At 38.8% G+C, this 18,674-nt stretch overlaps 1 protein-coding gene across 1 annotated transcript in view; it reads left to right on the top strand.

Annotated features, from left to right (window-relative positions):
• The window catches only part of KREMEN1 (kringle containing transmembrane protein 1), a 32,601-nt gene that overhangs the window by 10,791 nt on the left and 3,136 nt on the right, over positions 1 to 18,674 (top strand). Inside the window, exons 2-7 of the mRNA XM_050906740.1 lie at positions 814 to 976; positions 5,021 to 5,112; positions 12,021 to 12,145; positions 12,617 to 12,770; positions 16,135 to 16,467; positions 17,089 to 17,247. Of these exons, the coding sequence (XP_050762697.1) occupies positions 814 to 976; positions 5,021 to 5,112; positions 12,021 to 12,145; positions 12,617 to 12,770; positions 16,135 to 16,467; positions 17,089 to 17,247 (1,026 nt within the window). The remainder of the gene's footprint in view (positions 1 to 813; positions 977 to 5,020; positions 5,113 to 12,020; positions 12,146 to 12,616; positions 12,771 to 16,134; positions 16,468 to 17,088; positions 17,248 to 18,674) is intronic.

Here is an 18,674-nt window from a genome sequence, read left to right as displayed (position 1 = left end):
AGCAAAGCCAGGCAGCATGAGATTTGTAGTTCAGCTGAGAAGGGGACAGTGTATTTAATGACTAGAGAAATCATTCTCTGCTTTGATTTCTAACTTGCTGAGTATTAGGAAGCTAGGAAAACAAACATAAATGAGAGAAAATATGAGCGAGGCAGAAGAATACTAACCTGTAAGTTTTAATCTGAAAGCATAAATGCTTTAGTAGCAAATCACACTATCATGATTATACTCTGCCGAAGGAGGTCCCTTTCTGAGGCAATTCAGTCCAGAGGAAAAAATGCCTAAGAATTTTTCTAAATCAGGATGTAAATGTTTGCAAGATCCATGCCTACAAAATCTTTCACTTTATAAAGTACAGATACTCACAACTTTAGTTAAACTGGCATGAGATTTTGGGTAGTATGCTGATAAGTGGCAGACTGATAACATCATCTACTTTCATTTTTGGAAATTTAACAAGTTACAGATTCATCCTAATGAGTAAAACATGGGGAAAACAGTAAAAAATATAGTATGCTTATTCAGAAAATGCATGTTAATTGTATTAACCACTCTTCAGACCTAACTCTCTTATACATTGTTTAGTAAAGTAATGAAATACTAAAGTAATGAAATACTCTTCAATAGATGTTTGACTCTGAGAGAAAACTTAAATCCCAGACAGCATCTTCAGTTGCCTGAACAATACAGGAAACATGTTAGTGAAAGGAGACATGTTAGTGTCTTGGGGATGGGGTGGAGGGCAAGGGAAGAACAACCAAACACTAAACCTATATACATTCTTTCTCTTTTTCCATTTCCATTTCTTCCCAGAATGTTATACAGCAAATGGGGCTGACTATCGTGGCACTCAGAACCAGACCTCCCAATATGCAGGGAAACCTTGTCTTTTTTGGAATGAGACCTTTGAGCATCCTTATAATACTTTGAAATATCCCAATGGGGAGGGAGGGCTTGGAGAGCATAACTACTGCAGGTAAGAAATATCTCATTGCTACTAACATTGCCTGTATACCCAGTGTTACTTTAAACAGTTGACACAAAATTAGGAAACTTCCTGTCATACAGTGAAGAATGTCAGAACCATGGATATCTAACAGGTTTTGGTTTATCCTGTAATCAGTACCCTGGATCTACAAGCACCATTAGTAGAATAGCTTTTTCAGCCCAGCTCTCACGCAAAGTCCGCATCATATATCCAATCTATAATTTGACATGACGGAGAAAGACTAGAGATTACTTAAATGAAAAGGTGGATATAGTAAAAAAATTGATCCAAGTCAGAAATACAGAAGCACTAGTGAATGTCTGCAGGAGTCTCTGGAACATTATGGTTTTTATCCTCACCCACAAGCCTGGTTCTGTTATACACTATGTTTCTGAGTTTTGTGCTAATGAAAGTTACGTAGTCACTAAAAATTCTCAGTGAGCTTAAGCTGTTCAGTGACTTAGAGTTGTTATTTGAATTCAGAAGCTCAACTGTCAGTGGTTACAATACCAGCTTAAACCATGGCAGATCCACTTTCATTTCCTTGCCTTCTAGAGAAGTCCTCCATAACTATGGATAGAACCAGAAGGAAACTTAAGAACTTCAGAATTTAGCAGCCAAATAAGAACCTAAGTTCAGAGATGTTTAGGCTCTGCAGGCTCTTTTCAGCCTGCAACATTTAACTTCCCGATGTTGTGCATCAGGAAGTTACATGCACTTCTGCCTTTGCAGGACTGTCCAGCTAAGTTTTTATGCCCATCTATACTTGCTATGGAAATAGGTAGGGAGTAACCTAATAGATACGTTCCTTAAACAGTGATAATCATCAGCTCATCTAGGATGCATACAAAGTTGAGTGGTGTCTCTTACTCACTGGGTAATGGGGACAGAGATGTTTAAACCAAGACATTAAGAACTGAGTTACCTGGGGCATAGCAAGAAAAGCTCTAATGTCTCCTTTGTGAGAAGGTTCAAACCACACCTCAGTTCTCCTGGACGATGCTTTTACTTAGCAGGTTGTAGGCTTTCTAGGGTAGAGCCTATACACTTGCCACCTTCATGTTGAAATCATTTCACTGTAAGAAATATCAATCAGGATAAATGAGGCAAAATTAATATGCAGGAGTTCAGCACACTTGCTATGTCACAAACATAGGTTCCTGGTTCTTGATCCAAGAACTTCTCCATATTTAATCAGAAATAGACATTCAAGAAAATATGACAGAGACAGAGACAGCCAGTTAATGGAGAGTTAAGTAAGAAAGCACAGAAAAGAGGTCTTGTGACATGCAGCAGACAGATGAGCACATTGATGAAAAGTGTCAGTGGCATTTACAGAGTATTTGATGCCTCAGGAGGATATTTCTCATTGAAGAACATTGGTGAAGGACAGGGAAGAAAAAGACTTACTCAGGATCTCTTCCAGTGGCTGGAGCAGTGCTTCAAAATAACGCTGTTCAATGTGTTGCACCAGTGGACTCTGTTTTCAGCCATAGAAGGAGAAAGCATTATTGCCAAGTTCTGAATTCACTCTCTTTTGAATCAGTTCAGCATCTTACAGGAGCAAAGAAAAATACACCACCTACAAGAGAAACTCCATAGAAGTTGGGCATTCCCTTTAGAAAATGGGCTGGAAACCAAATAAACCCATCAAGCTTTCTAGTATCAGATCAGCATGTGAGCACTGGAAGGATTGTCTTCCCATCAAAAACATTTCACACCAACTTCACAGCCTCCCTCAGCCCAACACCACCAAATGCATAACAATTTTCATGACATGTAGAGAGCTGTGTCTCTCAGTATGCATACTAATACGGAGCTATAAAAAGGCTAGTGGCCACTGAATTATCTGATACAAATAGCAGAATCAAGAATGTAATTTTGATTGTTGCTGTGTGGCAATATCCTAGATAGACTGTATCTACAGCATCTTACTTTTGGCAGTCATCTCTGGCTAATACTTAGGTTAGTACAAAGCAAAACATGTACAAGCTATGCAAAAATGTGCATAACGAGCTGAATGTTTATCCAGGTATTCAAGTAATCCTTACTAGAGTCTCACTTTACTTAGCAAATGAGAACTTGGTGTTACAAGGAGCAAGAAGCCTATAATCTGGTATGTAAGCCTGAGAAATGACTTAATTATCAAATACAGCTTTTTAACCTCAACCTGCTAGGTGTTAGATTATCCTCTTTGAGATGGAGTTTGACTGGAAGGTTAGCCATTTCCTTCCTTATGCTATATCGCTTGGCCCAGGAATATTCTCATAGGTGCATGGAATGATGATCCTAACTAATTGATGCTTTTTAACTTCATGTTCTGTTGAAAAAAAGCTTGGAAAGTCACTGTTTTAAGAGTGTCAGAGGATATCTTTAGCATGCAAATCTTGTCGAGGCCTTGTGAGTGAAGATACTGCTGTTTTAGCTCTTTCTCTGCCATTCATTTGCTTAGTGGCAATGAACAAGTTCATATTCCCTTCTCTGAGGCAACACATATCTCACAAGGCTTTTTTAAGGCATAATACATTGCTTTCAGGCTCAATTTTAGGGATAACATTTGAATAATCTAATTTTACACTTAAAGCATTAATCAGAAGCATGTTATCTCTCCATGGGTGGTCCTTACTTGGAATACTTTGTTTACTGCAAAACACCCTGTTAAGATGGAAATGCCTCATAATGTTCCACTAAACCTCATTTCAGCCATAACAAAATTATGGAGACTGAAGTTTTTGGAGATTTTGAAAGACATTCAGTTGTTTCCTAACTGTATGCACTTTTGAGGTTCAAGGCAAAGATTTCTAAAGACATTCATCACATTTCTCTGCAATTTCCTTGCATTTTAAGGCATTTATATGTGGAGTGCCGTTACCATGATTCAATTACAGACATCTGATTTCTGTCACGCAGGTGTAAACCCAAAATTTCCTGTAACTGTGAAAACAAGGAAAATTGTGTTATTTTGAGTACAAGCTTTCCTTGATTTTAGTCTTCTACTTTCTTTAGCCACTGGAAGCTCTGCCATTACACCTAAATTTCTAGCATGCTAGTCTTAGGCTTTCCTCATCCACTACTTTTACTAGTCTGTTTGAAAGCCTAACTAGCAGCAGTTTAGTCAGCTAAATTGAACTCAACTCACCAATTGTCTTCAGCATTCTGTTATTTGACCAAAAAACATCCCCAACAGTTCTAAAATTGGATCTCCCACAAAGAGTTGTTAATATGCCCAAATGACAACGTGCAGTTGAACTGACACTTCAGTGTAGAGGGGTCTCATTAATAGAGTTCATGCCAAAGTGCATGATAAAAAGATTGCAGTTGGCCCTAGTTACAGGAAAAGGTCATATTTCAACCTGACTGTCCAAAATAACAATTTATTCTCTTAAATTGATCTTTTTAATGTGAATAGTTTTTCAAAGTGTACATAGAAAAAACTTTAAATAACCTAATGACTAATTAGGTATGCATTTGTAAATGATGCTACACAACAGGAAGGAATAATCATGGACACGTAAGGAATTATCTCATTCCTCAATATATCAGATCACTGGAACAGATTTATTCAGCTTTACTGAAGGGGAAGAAAAGACCTCAGTCTTTCACAGAAGACTTTATCAGATAAATGTTTTTGTCATCATACATAGAGAAAGTTGGAGTCTGGACTATTTTGTACCAAGGCAAAAATCAAGTTTAGGAGTCTAAGGAACCTGTGTGCAGGATGTGGGGCTGAAAATCTTCCTCTCTCTCAGTACTGTCCAAAAATAGCTCTGCACCTTTTAGACTTAAAGAAAAAAGAAGTTAGTTATGTTTTAGACATTACTAGCATTTTATGCTTGCTGTGTACTGTAATAACCAAAGTTATCTGAACTTCCTGACTACTTTTGCATTTTTCTTGGTATATAAGGGTTAAATATTCAACAGGTATTAGAGCAAAAATAGTGATGACACGGAAGCTTAATAAGATTCATTTTTATGTGTTTTTTGAAAATATTTGATGACTTTTCACTCACTCTCTCTATTTTTCTCTTTCAGGAACCCTGATGGAGATGTCAGCCCATGGTGCTACATTGCAGAGCATGAAGATGGAATATATTGGAAATACTGTGAGATTCCATCCTGCCGAAGTAAGAGCACCATGCAATTTTTTTAGGCCTGCATCTCTGTTGAACAGAGATTGGCAGTTATACAACAGTGGGTAGTGATTTTCAAACAGAAGCTAGGCTAAGGCCAATCAGCTTATTTTCATTTGCAGACTAAGCAATATTTTAAACGAGTCTCTAGAGTTAATGACAAGCTTACTGAATCGTTCCTCCATTGGTATCCTTTTCATCTCATCTCAGAATTACTGGATTATATTATTTACAAATAATACCAGACAGAGAATCACCAAAACTTATGAAATACTGCTAGTTTTTTGAATCCATAGAAATGTCATTCACTTATTAAAATCTAGAGGACAAAAATTAATAGGAAATTATTAATTAATTTTTTTAGAAGGTACATATGTGTCCATCATTTGCAATTATCTTGTAAAATGGATGGCGTTATTTTAGTGTGTATAACACATCATACACAGAATTGCTTGGAAGAAATAAAGACGGTATGAGAGGACATAGGGAAAAGGTGGCTATTTGTTTGGTATATGGGAGGTCTGGGCTAGAATTCTATTCCTTGCAGGTGCATATGCTTAGCATTGCTGTGAAACCACAAACTGGACTTTGTTTGATTTTTTTTATAACAGATAATTCACAAGCTATTCAGCTGAAGCTTCCTTCCAGTATTTAATATTTTTAATGTATTATATTATTTACCTTGTCCAAAATGTGGAGGTTTTGTCATGATTCATGTCAATATGTTCCAAAATCTTCATTCCTGAATGCTCCAGGATAAACTCCTAAGAATCACATTCTTTAAATATGCCTAAATATTAAAAAGTGATTCCAGTTTTGCATGTTAACAAGCAACCATAACTACACATTTTATTAAGTCTAATAATTAATGCCTTTACTTGCTTTCCTAACTTCTTCTGTGCAAGTACTCTCTATTTCTAAGGGATAACTTATGCGTATACTGTTAAGCATCAGAGCAGTTGTCCTTACATAGGCATACTTTTGATTGGAAGAAGTACATTTCTTACTTGAAGTTAAGAAAACAAAACCAAACAAGGAAAAATGGATCTAAAGTGATTTTTTACTTTGTCCACAGTTTTCTTTTTTTATGAACGTGAGCAAGTGGTTCACATCTTCAGGCTAGGCAAACAAATACGTAAGTGTGACGTTAAGTCAGGTGACTTTTACCTAGACTTAAATACAGATTAAGGAGTCTAATTTAAATAACACAAAATCGTTCAACACTCCGATACTCATTGTTCAGAGGACATCTTACTCTTACTTTTCTAATATACCAGGTCCTATTTAGGAAACATGACCCTCCTAATTAAGAAATTTATCTTGGTCTAAAATGAAAGAATTTGCATTTTCTTTAAAGACCACAGATGTTAACAAATTCTCTGGATATGGCACCAGTAAAAAAGCTGAAAGGCAAATTCTCTCCACTCCATTTGTTCTACACAAAGGATCCTTTTAAAACTAGCCTCACTTATTTTCTCTGTGGTGGGGAGCAGAGGATTTAATCTTGGACACTTACTTGCACAGATAATCCAGACTTACATTTACAAAATGTCCTTTTGACCAGTAGCAGCTGCTTCAAGCATTGCACTGAAACTGGATACTAGAAAAAGGAATTGCAGCAATTTAGAACAAACTGTACATTGCAAGCCCATCCAAGTCTTAATACAAACCTCATGGTTTATGAAGCTGTGTAAGTAAAAAAAAACTTCTATTCTTTACCAGATTTTCTGTTTTCAGTAAGCATGATGCTAAATCATAGGACCATCAAAACTGACTTGTGAAGTGCATAATACAAAACTGAGTTTTGTCATGGAGCAAGAAAGCAATTATGTAAAGAAATCCTATTTGAAATTTTTAAAGAAGTAAAAAAATTGTCTTATATAAGCTTCCTTTCCATAATTATATTTATTACTAGAAAAGACAAGTATCTGGAGCATAATTTGCCTATAAACTATACCCGCATAATACCACTACAGTGCCAACATCATGAAGCGTCTTGATTGCCTAGAGAGATTTGCATGCAATGATTCACTGTAACAATAATTAAGAATCTACAGTTAAGAATTTTTCATTATGATGATGATTTCACATGATTATATCATGTGTCTTGTTCACTAATATTTATACGTAACACTGTTTCATTCAGAAATGTGTTCTGGCATTCTGCATGTGTAAACATGCTGTACAGAATTTAGCAATGTTAGATGACTATGGATGGGCATAATCACAGAAGACAGTGGTAGTTACCCCAGTAGGAACTTAGTCTTTCCTTTTCTTCCTTTCCTCTTCTTAATGGCTTGTCTGCTAAGCAGACTGGAACGGACATAAACAAAATAAAAGGCAAGAAGGCAGCACTGAGTCCTAAGAGAACATGTGCATCTCACATGGAGAATTCAGAACTGAATGCTTTAGATGGTTTGTTTGCAATGTTGCAGCTATTCCTGACATTTTTAGTCTCTTTGTTAATGAGGTTAGGTTGAAATTCAAAGGAAATAACAACTTACGCTCCCAAAAGGTACAAGAAAGAAAGGCTTGCTGTCTCATTTAATTGCATCTCCATGTTTATGGCCCGCATGAGTCTCTTACCATAAACAGATTTCATTACTGGAATCATATTTCCTGTGTGCATGTATGTCATGTAATAAATTTGACTGAAATATTGATAAAGTGTTAAATGGCAGAGCCAGGTAAGTTATACAGAGCTGTATTGATCACTCTATAAGATTGACCTGTATACTTTTTAACACAAGAACAAAGAGAGTAACTCACACAATTTGAGACAGTATACTGGTGCATACTACCATTGCAAAAAGCTAGGAGGCTCTTGAAAGACAGCTAGATGAGCATAGCTGGAACATGGTTTTGAGCTCAAAAGGATGAATTCCATGTTTTAGTACATGTGCCTTAACATGTAATATGCAGAAGCTCTGGTGTTTGCCAGGACCTCATTATATCAGATGCTGCTTAAAAGAAAAATAGCATGCTTGCATAAAAGAGGTGACCTTTTAAGCATAAGAGAACAAATAGATATACAAGCGTTGAAGACAACGTAACAGTAAGACATCACTGATCAGCATGAACAGTAATCGCAGAACATCGACTACCTCATTTTTGCCAAGCTTCTTTAGTAGGCTAAACATTAAGAGCAAATTAAGGCAAAAGAATTTTTTGGAAATTTTTAAAGGTCAGAGTAACTAAACAGTCACCACCTATCTAGAAATACTTTTGATTCTCCATTGCTTTATATATATGTGTGTGTGTGTGTATATATATATATCTATAGTTTTATACATACACATAGGGTTGTAGGATACCCTAGGCTGGAAGGGACCTCAGGCCATCATCTAGTCCAACCTCCTGCTCAAAGCAGGGCCAGCTCTGAGATCAGACCAAGTTACTCAGTTTGTCAGATTAGACCAAGTTTATCCAGTCAGGCCATGACAACCTCCAGGGACGCAGAGTGCTCTCCCTCTCTGGGCCCTTGTTCCCGTGCTTGACTGCCAGCACGGTGAAAAGATTTTCCTTATATCCAGTTTGAACATCTCATGTTTCAACTTAAGCTCCTTACCTCTTGTCCAAAATGCATCCCTGTGAAGACCCTGGCTCCATCGTTGTGACAACCTCCATGTAGGTATTGCAAAGCTGCTAGGGGGTGCCCCCGAAGCCTTCTCTTCTGCAGGCTGAACAAGCCCCAATCCCTCAGCCTCTTCTCACAGGGTGAGTGCTCCAGCCCTCTGAGCATCTTGGCTCTCTGCTGAACTTTCTTCAGACAATTAATGTCTTTCTTGCACTGGTGGGCCCAAAACTGGACATAATAATCTCTATGTGGTCCTTCAAGTGCTGAGTAGAGGAACAATCAGTGCCCTTGATCTCTGGCTGTGCTCATCTTAATACAGGCCTGTTGGCCGCCTTTGCTGCCCGGCACACTCCTGGCTCGTGTTCAGCTCCCTGTCTGTGAGGACCTCCAGGGCCTTTTCTGCAGAGCTGCTCCACATACATGAATGTACACTATCTTGTTTTAGATTTATGTTGAGTGGCTCCCTATGCATACATCCTGATTCAATTTAATATAGTATGAATGAGGAGCATATTATTCTAATATAGTAAAAATATTCTGAAAAAGCAGTAGTTTGTGATCACTGTGGATCTGATATAAAAGCAATGTTTGCCAATTAGATCTTCTGCAACTCAGATTACAAATGATCTCCCCTCTACTATTATGCTTATACTATGTACTCTGATTCCCTTCAGTAGCAACTCAGGTGTCTCAGGTTTAGGACCAGCCCATCAGTAGCCATAGGAAGAATTGGCGTATCAAAATCATATATGCTTGTACAGGAGTAATTTTTTTTGTGTGTTGTCCCAGTTCAGAAGGCCGTTTAATCATATTCAACGTCGGACTACTAAAGTGCTTTTAGCTGAGCATACATCCTTGGGCTCACGTAGTTTGTTGATTTGATATCAAAGTAATTTGAAGAGCTGGGCACTGGCATGGGAATTACTGTTCACTGTTGGGCTAGATTGATGCTTCTCCTGTTTATTCCCAGTCACATGACACTAATTTTGTTTGCTAGATACGAGAAAGTTAAAATACTGCTGGGACACCAAAGAGACTAATTAGCTTTAGGATGTACCCAAATGGTACGTTTGATTTAGCTACAAAATGTAAGAAGTTTTCAAATTACTCAGTCTGGTTTCTTAGCATGGAACATATTGAAGTACTAATCCTCTGGAGACAAGGTTGAAGGGTCTCACCAATAAAGCTACTTATATACATATAATATGTGTTTTTAGGAAGTCCCAGGTCTCCTAGGAAAATGAACTAGGTTGGTTAAATAGGGAGCTTTTTCAGGGCAGTGAAATCATGCACTGTACAAAAAACTGAGCTCCCTGAGAGTTATCTGCCCAGCTGTACTCAGCTGGGGTGGGGCTGCAAATGGGGATTTCCAAAGGTATGTTAAATCAGGCTGTAACTTGAAGTCTCAGTACTTATATGCATGTTGCTGCAGGGCATATCAAAGCCATAACTCCATGCAAGCATGTATAATTGAAATTGTATCATTCCTAGAAAACAGAATTATTTTATGAACAATATTTGAAGCAACATTATCTAATTATTCAAAAAATATACATACTTGAATTTTCTTCCCAACTTCATTAATTCTTCTTTATAATACTATAATCATCCTCCATAAGAGTATAATCATATACATGCCAGTATATTTGCTGGTCACTAATAGATATGCTAACCCTTTTCCTCAAAATAAGGAAGCTGCCGTAGGTAACACAGCCTAAGTCTGGGAGCAAGTTCTCAGACAGACCTGTTAACCGTTCCAGATATCAGGATGATTCAGATTTTAACAGTAACCTGACATCAGTTTACAAGCTCAGAATATAATATTCCAAAAGAATAGGGACGAGACCATCTGTTAGATAAATAGAAGTTCTGAATTCAAGGCATTATTTCAATGGCTGCTGCACGTGGACATGTATATGAAATCCCAGAAATGGGCCTTCCAGAATCCAATGAAGAGATACTTTCAGGACTACTGTACAAGACTGCTCAGTACAAAAAGCATCATTGCATTCCTATTGTATTTATATGAAAGTACAATAATATAGAAGCAGTTTACTAACACACAGGTTATCTGATTGATAGAGAAAAGGGCCACCTGTACAAGAGATGGCTAGTTCAAAAGGAGCCTCAAAACAGCTAATCCACGTGCTATCAGGCATCAGAGGCTGCAAAACCCCAAACCCAGCATTTCCCCCCCCCCCAAAAAACTATTGGTAAGTCAAAAACCTGAAACAGTGCTGTGCCACAAGATGTTAGCAAGAGAGAGTTCAGAGTTGACTGGGTACTGAAATAACAAATGACTGAAAAGTAAAACTCTCATACAGTTCTCTGACCACATCACATGTTATACAGAGCTGTGGAGGTTAGGTGGACAAAAAATAATCCCTGTCGATCTGGCACAGGGATAAAAATTATCTGACCACAGAGCTGGTAATAGATTTAATTCCAAGTATGTGAGCAGATATGACAGGTAGGCAAGGGATAATTTTCTGCCATTAGCACAGCACTGTATTGTACGCCACATGCTCTCTCTGGTAGTCATGGCTAAATTCCAGTGCTTTGATGAAAAGTGTGAAAACAAAACAAAATGAAAACAGGACAAATTATGCACTGAAGGAGGTCTTTCTGACCTCCCATAGTGACCAAGGAGCCTTGAAATGTTGTATTAATACAGTATAAATAGATGTTTCTTTTAAAAAAGTAATATTGCTCATTTTGAATCTCTTTGTACATACCATAAAATATGATACTTTGAGTTCATATCAGAATTCGAGTTTTAAATATTAGGAAATTCCCCTATATAAGTATATAGTCCCTCCCATAAAACTTGCCAAACTCCATCCCAAAACAGTTTAGATTCCCTTCCTCAAATATCCTGTTTAGAAAACTTCCAGAACATCATTGTTTTGAAGATAAGACAGAAATCACATTGTTTAATTTACATTGTTAGAATATGCATGATCATTGTCAAAAAAAACCACAAAACCTCTGAACCCACGTAATGCCTTTTTTTAAAAATTGTCTCTATCAGGAGAAATGAACCAGGTATTTATCTTGTCTGTATTACTGCAGCTTACAGAAACCAACTAGAGAGTATTGCAGGTATATTGCTAAGAAGATATGATGCTATTTCACCACCTGTCATTTATCCCTGGGCACGTTTGGAAAATATGACAGGGATCTAGCATAGAGTAACATTTCCCATACTGCAAAATCAAGAACATATAGAGAGCTGCTTAGTAACCAGGTAGTGCATAAAGTGGTCTCTGTCTTGGGTGTTTCCAGGCACACCTTTAGAATGACTGTTGTCTGTTATTCTTGCCAGTGCCGGGGAATCTAGGGTGTTACAAGGACCATGGAGAGCCACCACCTTTGACTGGCACCAGCGAGACCTCCAATAAACTTACTATCCAAACATGCATCAGTTCCTGCCGAAGTCAACAATTTAAGGTGATTTCTTTGACATGCATTTACAAAAGTATTTCAAAGACGAAAGATGGCAATATGCCTAGACCTCTCTATCATATTTCTGCCCGCCCCCCTCCCCTTTTTTTTTTTACCTGTAGGAAGTCTAAGGTCTCACTCCCACTCCAGGGGATCTAGCCCCCTCTCTGCATCCAGAGCAACCTGGACAAACGACCAATTAATAATGCCAGGATGCCAGGAGAAAGTATGCTTGCTTACTGCAGTTATGAGTGATAGGGTGCCCTAATTGCCCTCCATTCCATCTTTCTCACTAGTCTTAAGTAACATCCTGACAGCTCAAACCAAAACAGTTTGTGGTGAGACCTCTAACCTCTGACTAATCATACTTCTCCAAAACATGCATATTCTGCTGCCAGCTTTCTTGCTCATACAACCTCCTGCTGTCGCTCCTTCAAATATTATCCCTCCCTTCCTTATGCATCTTTGTTGTCAAAGTTTGCAGGCATGGAATCAGGTTATGCTTGTTTCTGTGGAAATAATCCTGACTACTGGAGATACGGGGAGGCAGCCAGTACGGAATGCAACAGTGTTTGCTTTGGAGACCATACTCAGCCTTGCGGTGGGGATGGCAGAGTCATTCTTTTTGACAGTAAGTATTGAAACAGGCTCAGTTTTTCCCAAAGGAGAGGCCTCAAATGTTCAGCAAATTAGGGAAAAGGGTTTAAAGGCAATGAGAACTGTTGCACACAAAACAGCAAAACACCTAAATTCAGTATAAAATAAAGCTGCTTTCCATTTCAGCATAAAATTCACATCCGTTAATAATGTGAAATAGCTCTTCCAAGAAATGATGCCTGCTCAGGCAACTGACTCATGCTCCAGAGATTGTCTCCTACTTCCCCACAAATGGTACTAACTCAGCTATCACAAACAGCATGTCATGGAAAGACTTCTTCAGCACTGATCTTACCAGAGAGTAGATACATGATTAAGTGAGGCACTTCAAATAAAATTTCAATCTACACCAACTTGTTTTTTTTTATTAAACCAGACAAGACTTGCTATAACCCAGTTAACACAACACAAAGTGGTGTAGTAGAATTGAGACAGAGGAGTGTACTGCAAAAGTACAAACAAGTTAGGCTGCTATTATGACGATCACTGATTTCATAATTTCTTATACATAAAAATCCCCCTTTCTGCTTTGCAGTATACATACCAGTGCCAGCTGTGTAACTTCACAGGTTGACAGTATGAGTACCCAGTTGTCTGGCTGCAGTACCGGCTCCCAGTATAGCCGGGAGTACTGGAAAAGTTCACAGCATGCACCAATATATCGTTGCTTCTCAGATCTCAACTGCTTCTGATGTAGAAGCTACCTTTTAAGTCGAGTTATAAACTTTCTGGAACTACAGGCGGCATCACTTTCCACCTTCTGAACACACAACCAAACTCCCAATCTCCTTACTCTAAAACTCTGGTTCCCGGCTAGCGAGACAGAAAGACATTTCAGTTGAAACAGGAAGTAGTCAGTCTGCTCACTTCCAAATTCTCCCCGAGATACGAAAAGAAGCCCTGGAGTTGCATGTTGCTTTCAGTGTTGAGATAGCATGTAGCTTCACACTGCAGCATCCTCTGTTTCCTTCTGCTCTTAGCCTCCCAAATCCTCGATGGGTAAAGGCTTCCTTTGTAGCTTTCCTTTTCTGGAATGACCGAGGGCTTAGCAAGATGTTACCCTGAGGACCGGCACTGTCTTTTCTGGTAAACAGCAAGGGACAGAGCTATGGCCAGGTAAGAGCGGTCATCCTGGTAACTGCCACCTATTTTCTTTTGCTGATGAGCAACGCCTGCTCATCTCATCATTGCTCTTTTCCAGATTATGTCATATCCCCAGAACCTTCACCTCGATCTCTCTGTACACACACACCCCCACCAACACACCCATTAACCTTATGTGTTTATGTGCTACTATCATGGCCTGAAGCTGTAACATTCAGACCCACAACACAGAACTCTGCCAGCTCTAGAAAGAAATGAGAGAGGGAAAGCATTTCCATTCCATATGGGGCAGTGCTGTACTTTGTTAGGCATCTCTGGAGCACTAGTCATTGGCATTCTTAGTTAATATTGCTGGTTTGAAGAACATCTTGCGATTCAGTAATTCCAAACAGCACAGCCAAATGTAACAATACCTATAAGCCATTTGCAAAGACGAAATCTAATATCTCAATGACAAATTTCAATTCTATCAATTCAATCTATTCTATCTATTCAAACAATTCTATCTATTGGATTAAATCATCAGCTCTGTTAGCATGGAGTAAGTGCCAAACACAAATTCCTCTATGGGCCTTAGTGCCTCTGTGGGGTCTTTCACGTTCTTTCTACTTCTTTCATATTCTTTCACTTCCTCTACAAGGTCTTTCATAGTGCAGCACTGAAGTGTGAGGTTTGCTCAGGCTATGATCAGGCCTTGCTCCAGAAGAAGAGATGTTTTCATGTGATTTTTCTGGCAAACATATGCTGCTACTTGTTTTCATTCCCCCAGTTCCCTTTTAATTTGTATTTATTAAAGCTTGTTCTCAGAGGCCTGTGAAAACTGAGACATTTCAAAACACTTCGCTTCCTTTATTTCCATTCTCACAGGCCTCTATTACAGGGCTTTAATTAAGCTTTCAGAGAAAATAATTCTACTTTGATTCTTCAGTCCTTCAGCCTATGATATGGGGGAGTGATAACTCTGATCCAAACAGTTTTGTCATGAAATACATTATTATATAATATATTAAAAATATTGTGTATTTAGGGGATATATAAAAATACATATGTATGCATATATACCTATATACAATACATTTTAAGAATTATATATGTGTATATGTAGATACGCATCAAGTCAGTTGGCTGACATTTGAGTTTCTCTCTGGATTCACTGGTAAATAAGTTTGCACTGGGAATCTGGATAGTTGTCAAGGAATATAAAGATTTACTGGGCGTGTACTTGTTTTGAATATAAAAGGTAGCAACAAATCTAAAAGATTTTCTTTAGACTTCATAACAGGACCTTTTTCAAGTTACTTAGTGAAGGTAAGGTCAAACATTATTTGGACGAGATCAAAAGACAGGATGCTTAAAAAGCACATATAAATGGCCACAAAGGTGATTAAGGGATTACAGCATCATTCATACAAGGAGAGGCTGAGAGATCTTGGATTGTTTAGCCTTGAGAAAAGAAGGCTCAGGGGGGATCTTTTCAATTTGTATAAATAACTGATGGAAGGGTGTAAAGATGAAGCCAGACTCTCCTCAGTGTTATCTAGTGAATAGACAAGAGGCAACAGGCACAAACTGAAATACAGGAAAATCCATTTAAACATAAGGAAAAACTTTTTTTATGGTGAGGGTGACACTGGAACAGGTTGCCCAGAGAGGTTGTGGAGTCTCCATCCTTGGAGACTCCAAACACAACTAGACAATGTCTCCTGCTTTGAGCAGGGGGATTAGACTAGACAATCTCCAGGAGGCCCTTCCAACCTCAGCTATTCTGTGAAGATTTGTTTTTTTCAATTTGATAAGGCTGTGAAGGAATTTCAATAATTCAACAGTGAGAGTTACAGTCACTAATCCACTTGCCTGCCTGCCTGCCTGCCTGATAGGGATGGAGTAGAAGTCCCTGAATCAGTGATTTAGCTTTCATCCTGTTCTGCAGGGATGTGGGAAAGCGTACATGGTTACATACAAGGACAAAGGATAGTTGGAATTTTCAAGATTGATACATAGGTCTCAGAGTAATGAGAGGGAATGAGTGTATCCCAAGCAAATGCAACATAATAGCTGTGCTCCCAGTGTTGTGGAAGGTAAAGAATACCAATCTGAGAGACCATGCATCCTGCTGCGGTAGCAAGTCTGTACCTTCAAGTCACATTTGAGTATTAGAAGCTACAGAGTGCTAAAGCTGTGCATAATGAATGTATAACCTCTTTTTTTCATTTTTCTCGCTCTCCTTTTCACAGCCCTTATTGGTGCCTGTGGAGGGAATTACACTTCTGCTACAGCTGTGATCTATTCCCCAGATTTTCCCGACACATATGGCACAGGCAAAGTCTGTTACTGGACCATACAAGTTCCAGGAGCATCTCGAATCCACTTCAGCTTTGCCCTTTTTGAAATCAAAGATGCTACAGATATGGTGGAATTGCTGGATGGCTATACCTATCATGTTCTAGCTCGTTTTAACGGCAAGAACCGGCCTCCCCACACCTTTAACATCTCTTTGGATTTTGTCATTTTGTACTTTTTCTCAGATGAAATCAATCAGGCCCAGGGATTTGCTATCAGATATAGAGGTAAGAGGCTAACTTTGCTGTTTCTACCTTTCAATGAGCCGTTAAAGCATTTAATTCACAAAGGAGATTTCTGAAGTGGCAAAAAAAGAGCAAATATTTTAACTCTCATGTCTACAGGTGTTTCATCTATCTTGTTGCCACTGCTCAGTGGGTAAAAGCTTTGCTATAATTTCTCTCAACTGGGAACACTCCAGTCAGCTATGTCATAAATAACAAAATTTAAATTTTCAAAAATTCATTCCTATACATACCTGCCTGTCAAAACAGATTGGAAAATGACAAAGCTGAAACAAACAAACAAAAAAACCAGTAGTCCATCTGCATCCTGGTTCATCTGGGCTCTGTCCAACACTCTATACCTCTCAGATCAAAAGTCATCAGGAGAAAACATTTTAGTCCTTGAGTTGTACCTACTGTTATGATGAACAATTAGCTTCCAGAAAAATTCTGAGAACCCCAGCTTGGTGAAGTACAGGTTTTTTCTGGCATCAGACATAACTTGATTATTGGAGTTCTCTGAAGTAAACCAGAGAGCAGCACATGTCTGTGTACAAGCACAAAGTAAAGTCCAATTACACCTGTTAAGAAATTGTTACTGTAATCATACTCTTGTGTTTTCAGCTGTGAAGGACAATGTGCATCAAAACAAGATTCCAATGAATCAGACCCTTTCAGAGAAGATAAATGAACAAGCAAATCTCAGCATCAATGCAGCCCGGTCATCAAAGATACTTTATGTCATCACAACCAGCCCAAGTCATCCTAGTAGCTCCATGCCTGGTAATATTACAAGAAAATGTGGAAATAGGAAAAACATTTTGCTAAGGCACAATCTAGACTCATTCTTTCCTTTGCTTCCTCCTCCACATTATCTTATCCACTGTGCCTCTTACTAATAGATGAATTTTCATTTAGTCTAATTACCACTAACTGTGCTGCTCTCATTATTTTTCAAAACTCACTTCTCAGCATAAATCAGTTAGAAATAGTGTGAAGATGGTGAGTCCTTGAGAATGAAAGCGCATCAGACTAAGATGTGAGTCAGAGCAGCCTCCCTGCTAGAATCAGCTTCACTGACCAGTGCATGCCGCAGAGGTGGCAAAAGGTGCTGAAAAAAGAGCAAGCTTTCGTAGAGTCTGGAAGAGCCTGAATGCTGGATGCATCCCAGTTATCCCAGTTCACAAAAGCTACAGCAATAATACAAAGAGGGCTAGACAAGGATGAAGCAAGTTAATGGGTGCAGGGGAGATGCCACTGAGAACTGTCATGTGTCTAGAACTCACCTTCAAGACATCACTTCTTTCAGGAAATTGTTGAGTTGTAAATAATCGAAGACGGGAAATGCACTCTTGGTGAATATCACTATTGGTCTCTCTCATCTTTAAACGACCCTGGGCATCTGCTTTTACATATCGTTGAAGCTGGGCCTCGATCACGCTATGGACACTAATAGTTCTGTAGTCCTGAAGCTGTCTGCATTCCAAACCTGAAGCATAAGGACATGACCGCACATGAGCTGCATATACCCAAACTAGCCAGGCTGCAGAACACGCCTAGGATTCTGGGCAGATACTCTGGCACTAGGGCCAGGCTAGTGCCTGAGTTACCACAGCTGCATTTAAGCTGCCTAGTGTTAAACTAGCTTGGGCATACCGACCTAAGATGAAACTGCACCTTTGGATTTTATGCAGTTATGAAAATACTATTAAAATCATCATGAACAGTCAATGCTGAGGAAGGGGCGTTGGGTGGGAGGGAACTTACGCTTCCTTTTTTTGCTCCTTTGAGCTTCAGGACTTCTGAAGGTGACGGCCTTTATTCAGTTGTTCTAATAATTGAAGGTCCTGGCAAGGCTGTGCAGTGTGCTAAGTATGTCAGAGTTACATTCTAGTGCCATGCCTTTTCCCATCTCGACATGCTGTAGCCTCCCACTGCAACATTACAGAAGTCCAAATGAAAAGGTGATCCAACAATTTAGAAATCAGTTCCCTTCGAGCCCCAATCTCTTAAATATTTCAAATGTTACAACGTGTAAAGCTGTTCTTTTAAGTCCTGCTTGACTTGCTGGTACAACCAGAACTAAATTGAAATGTCAAATACAATGACCAAGAGCCTTCAGCATAAGGTAATAAAATAGCAGACCACAAAGACTGATCCCCTGTCTCAGTAGACTCTAGAAAGGAAAAAGACCCTTATACTTCGTGATT

Source organism: Gymnogyps californianus, chromosome 16 (assembly GCF_018139145.2).
Source record: "Gymnogyps californianus isolate 813 chromosome 16, ASM1813914v2, whole genome shotgun sequence".
Classification (NCBI taxonomy): Eukaryota; Metazoa; Chordata; class Aves; order Accipitriformes; family Cathartidae; genus Gymnogyps; species Gymnogyps californianus.
This window is presented reverse-complemented; position numbering and strand designations above follow the sequence as displayed.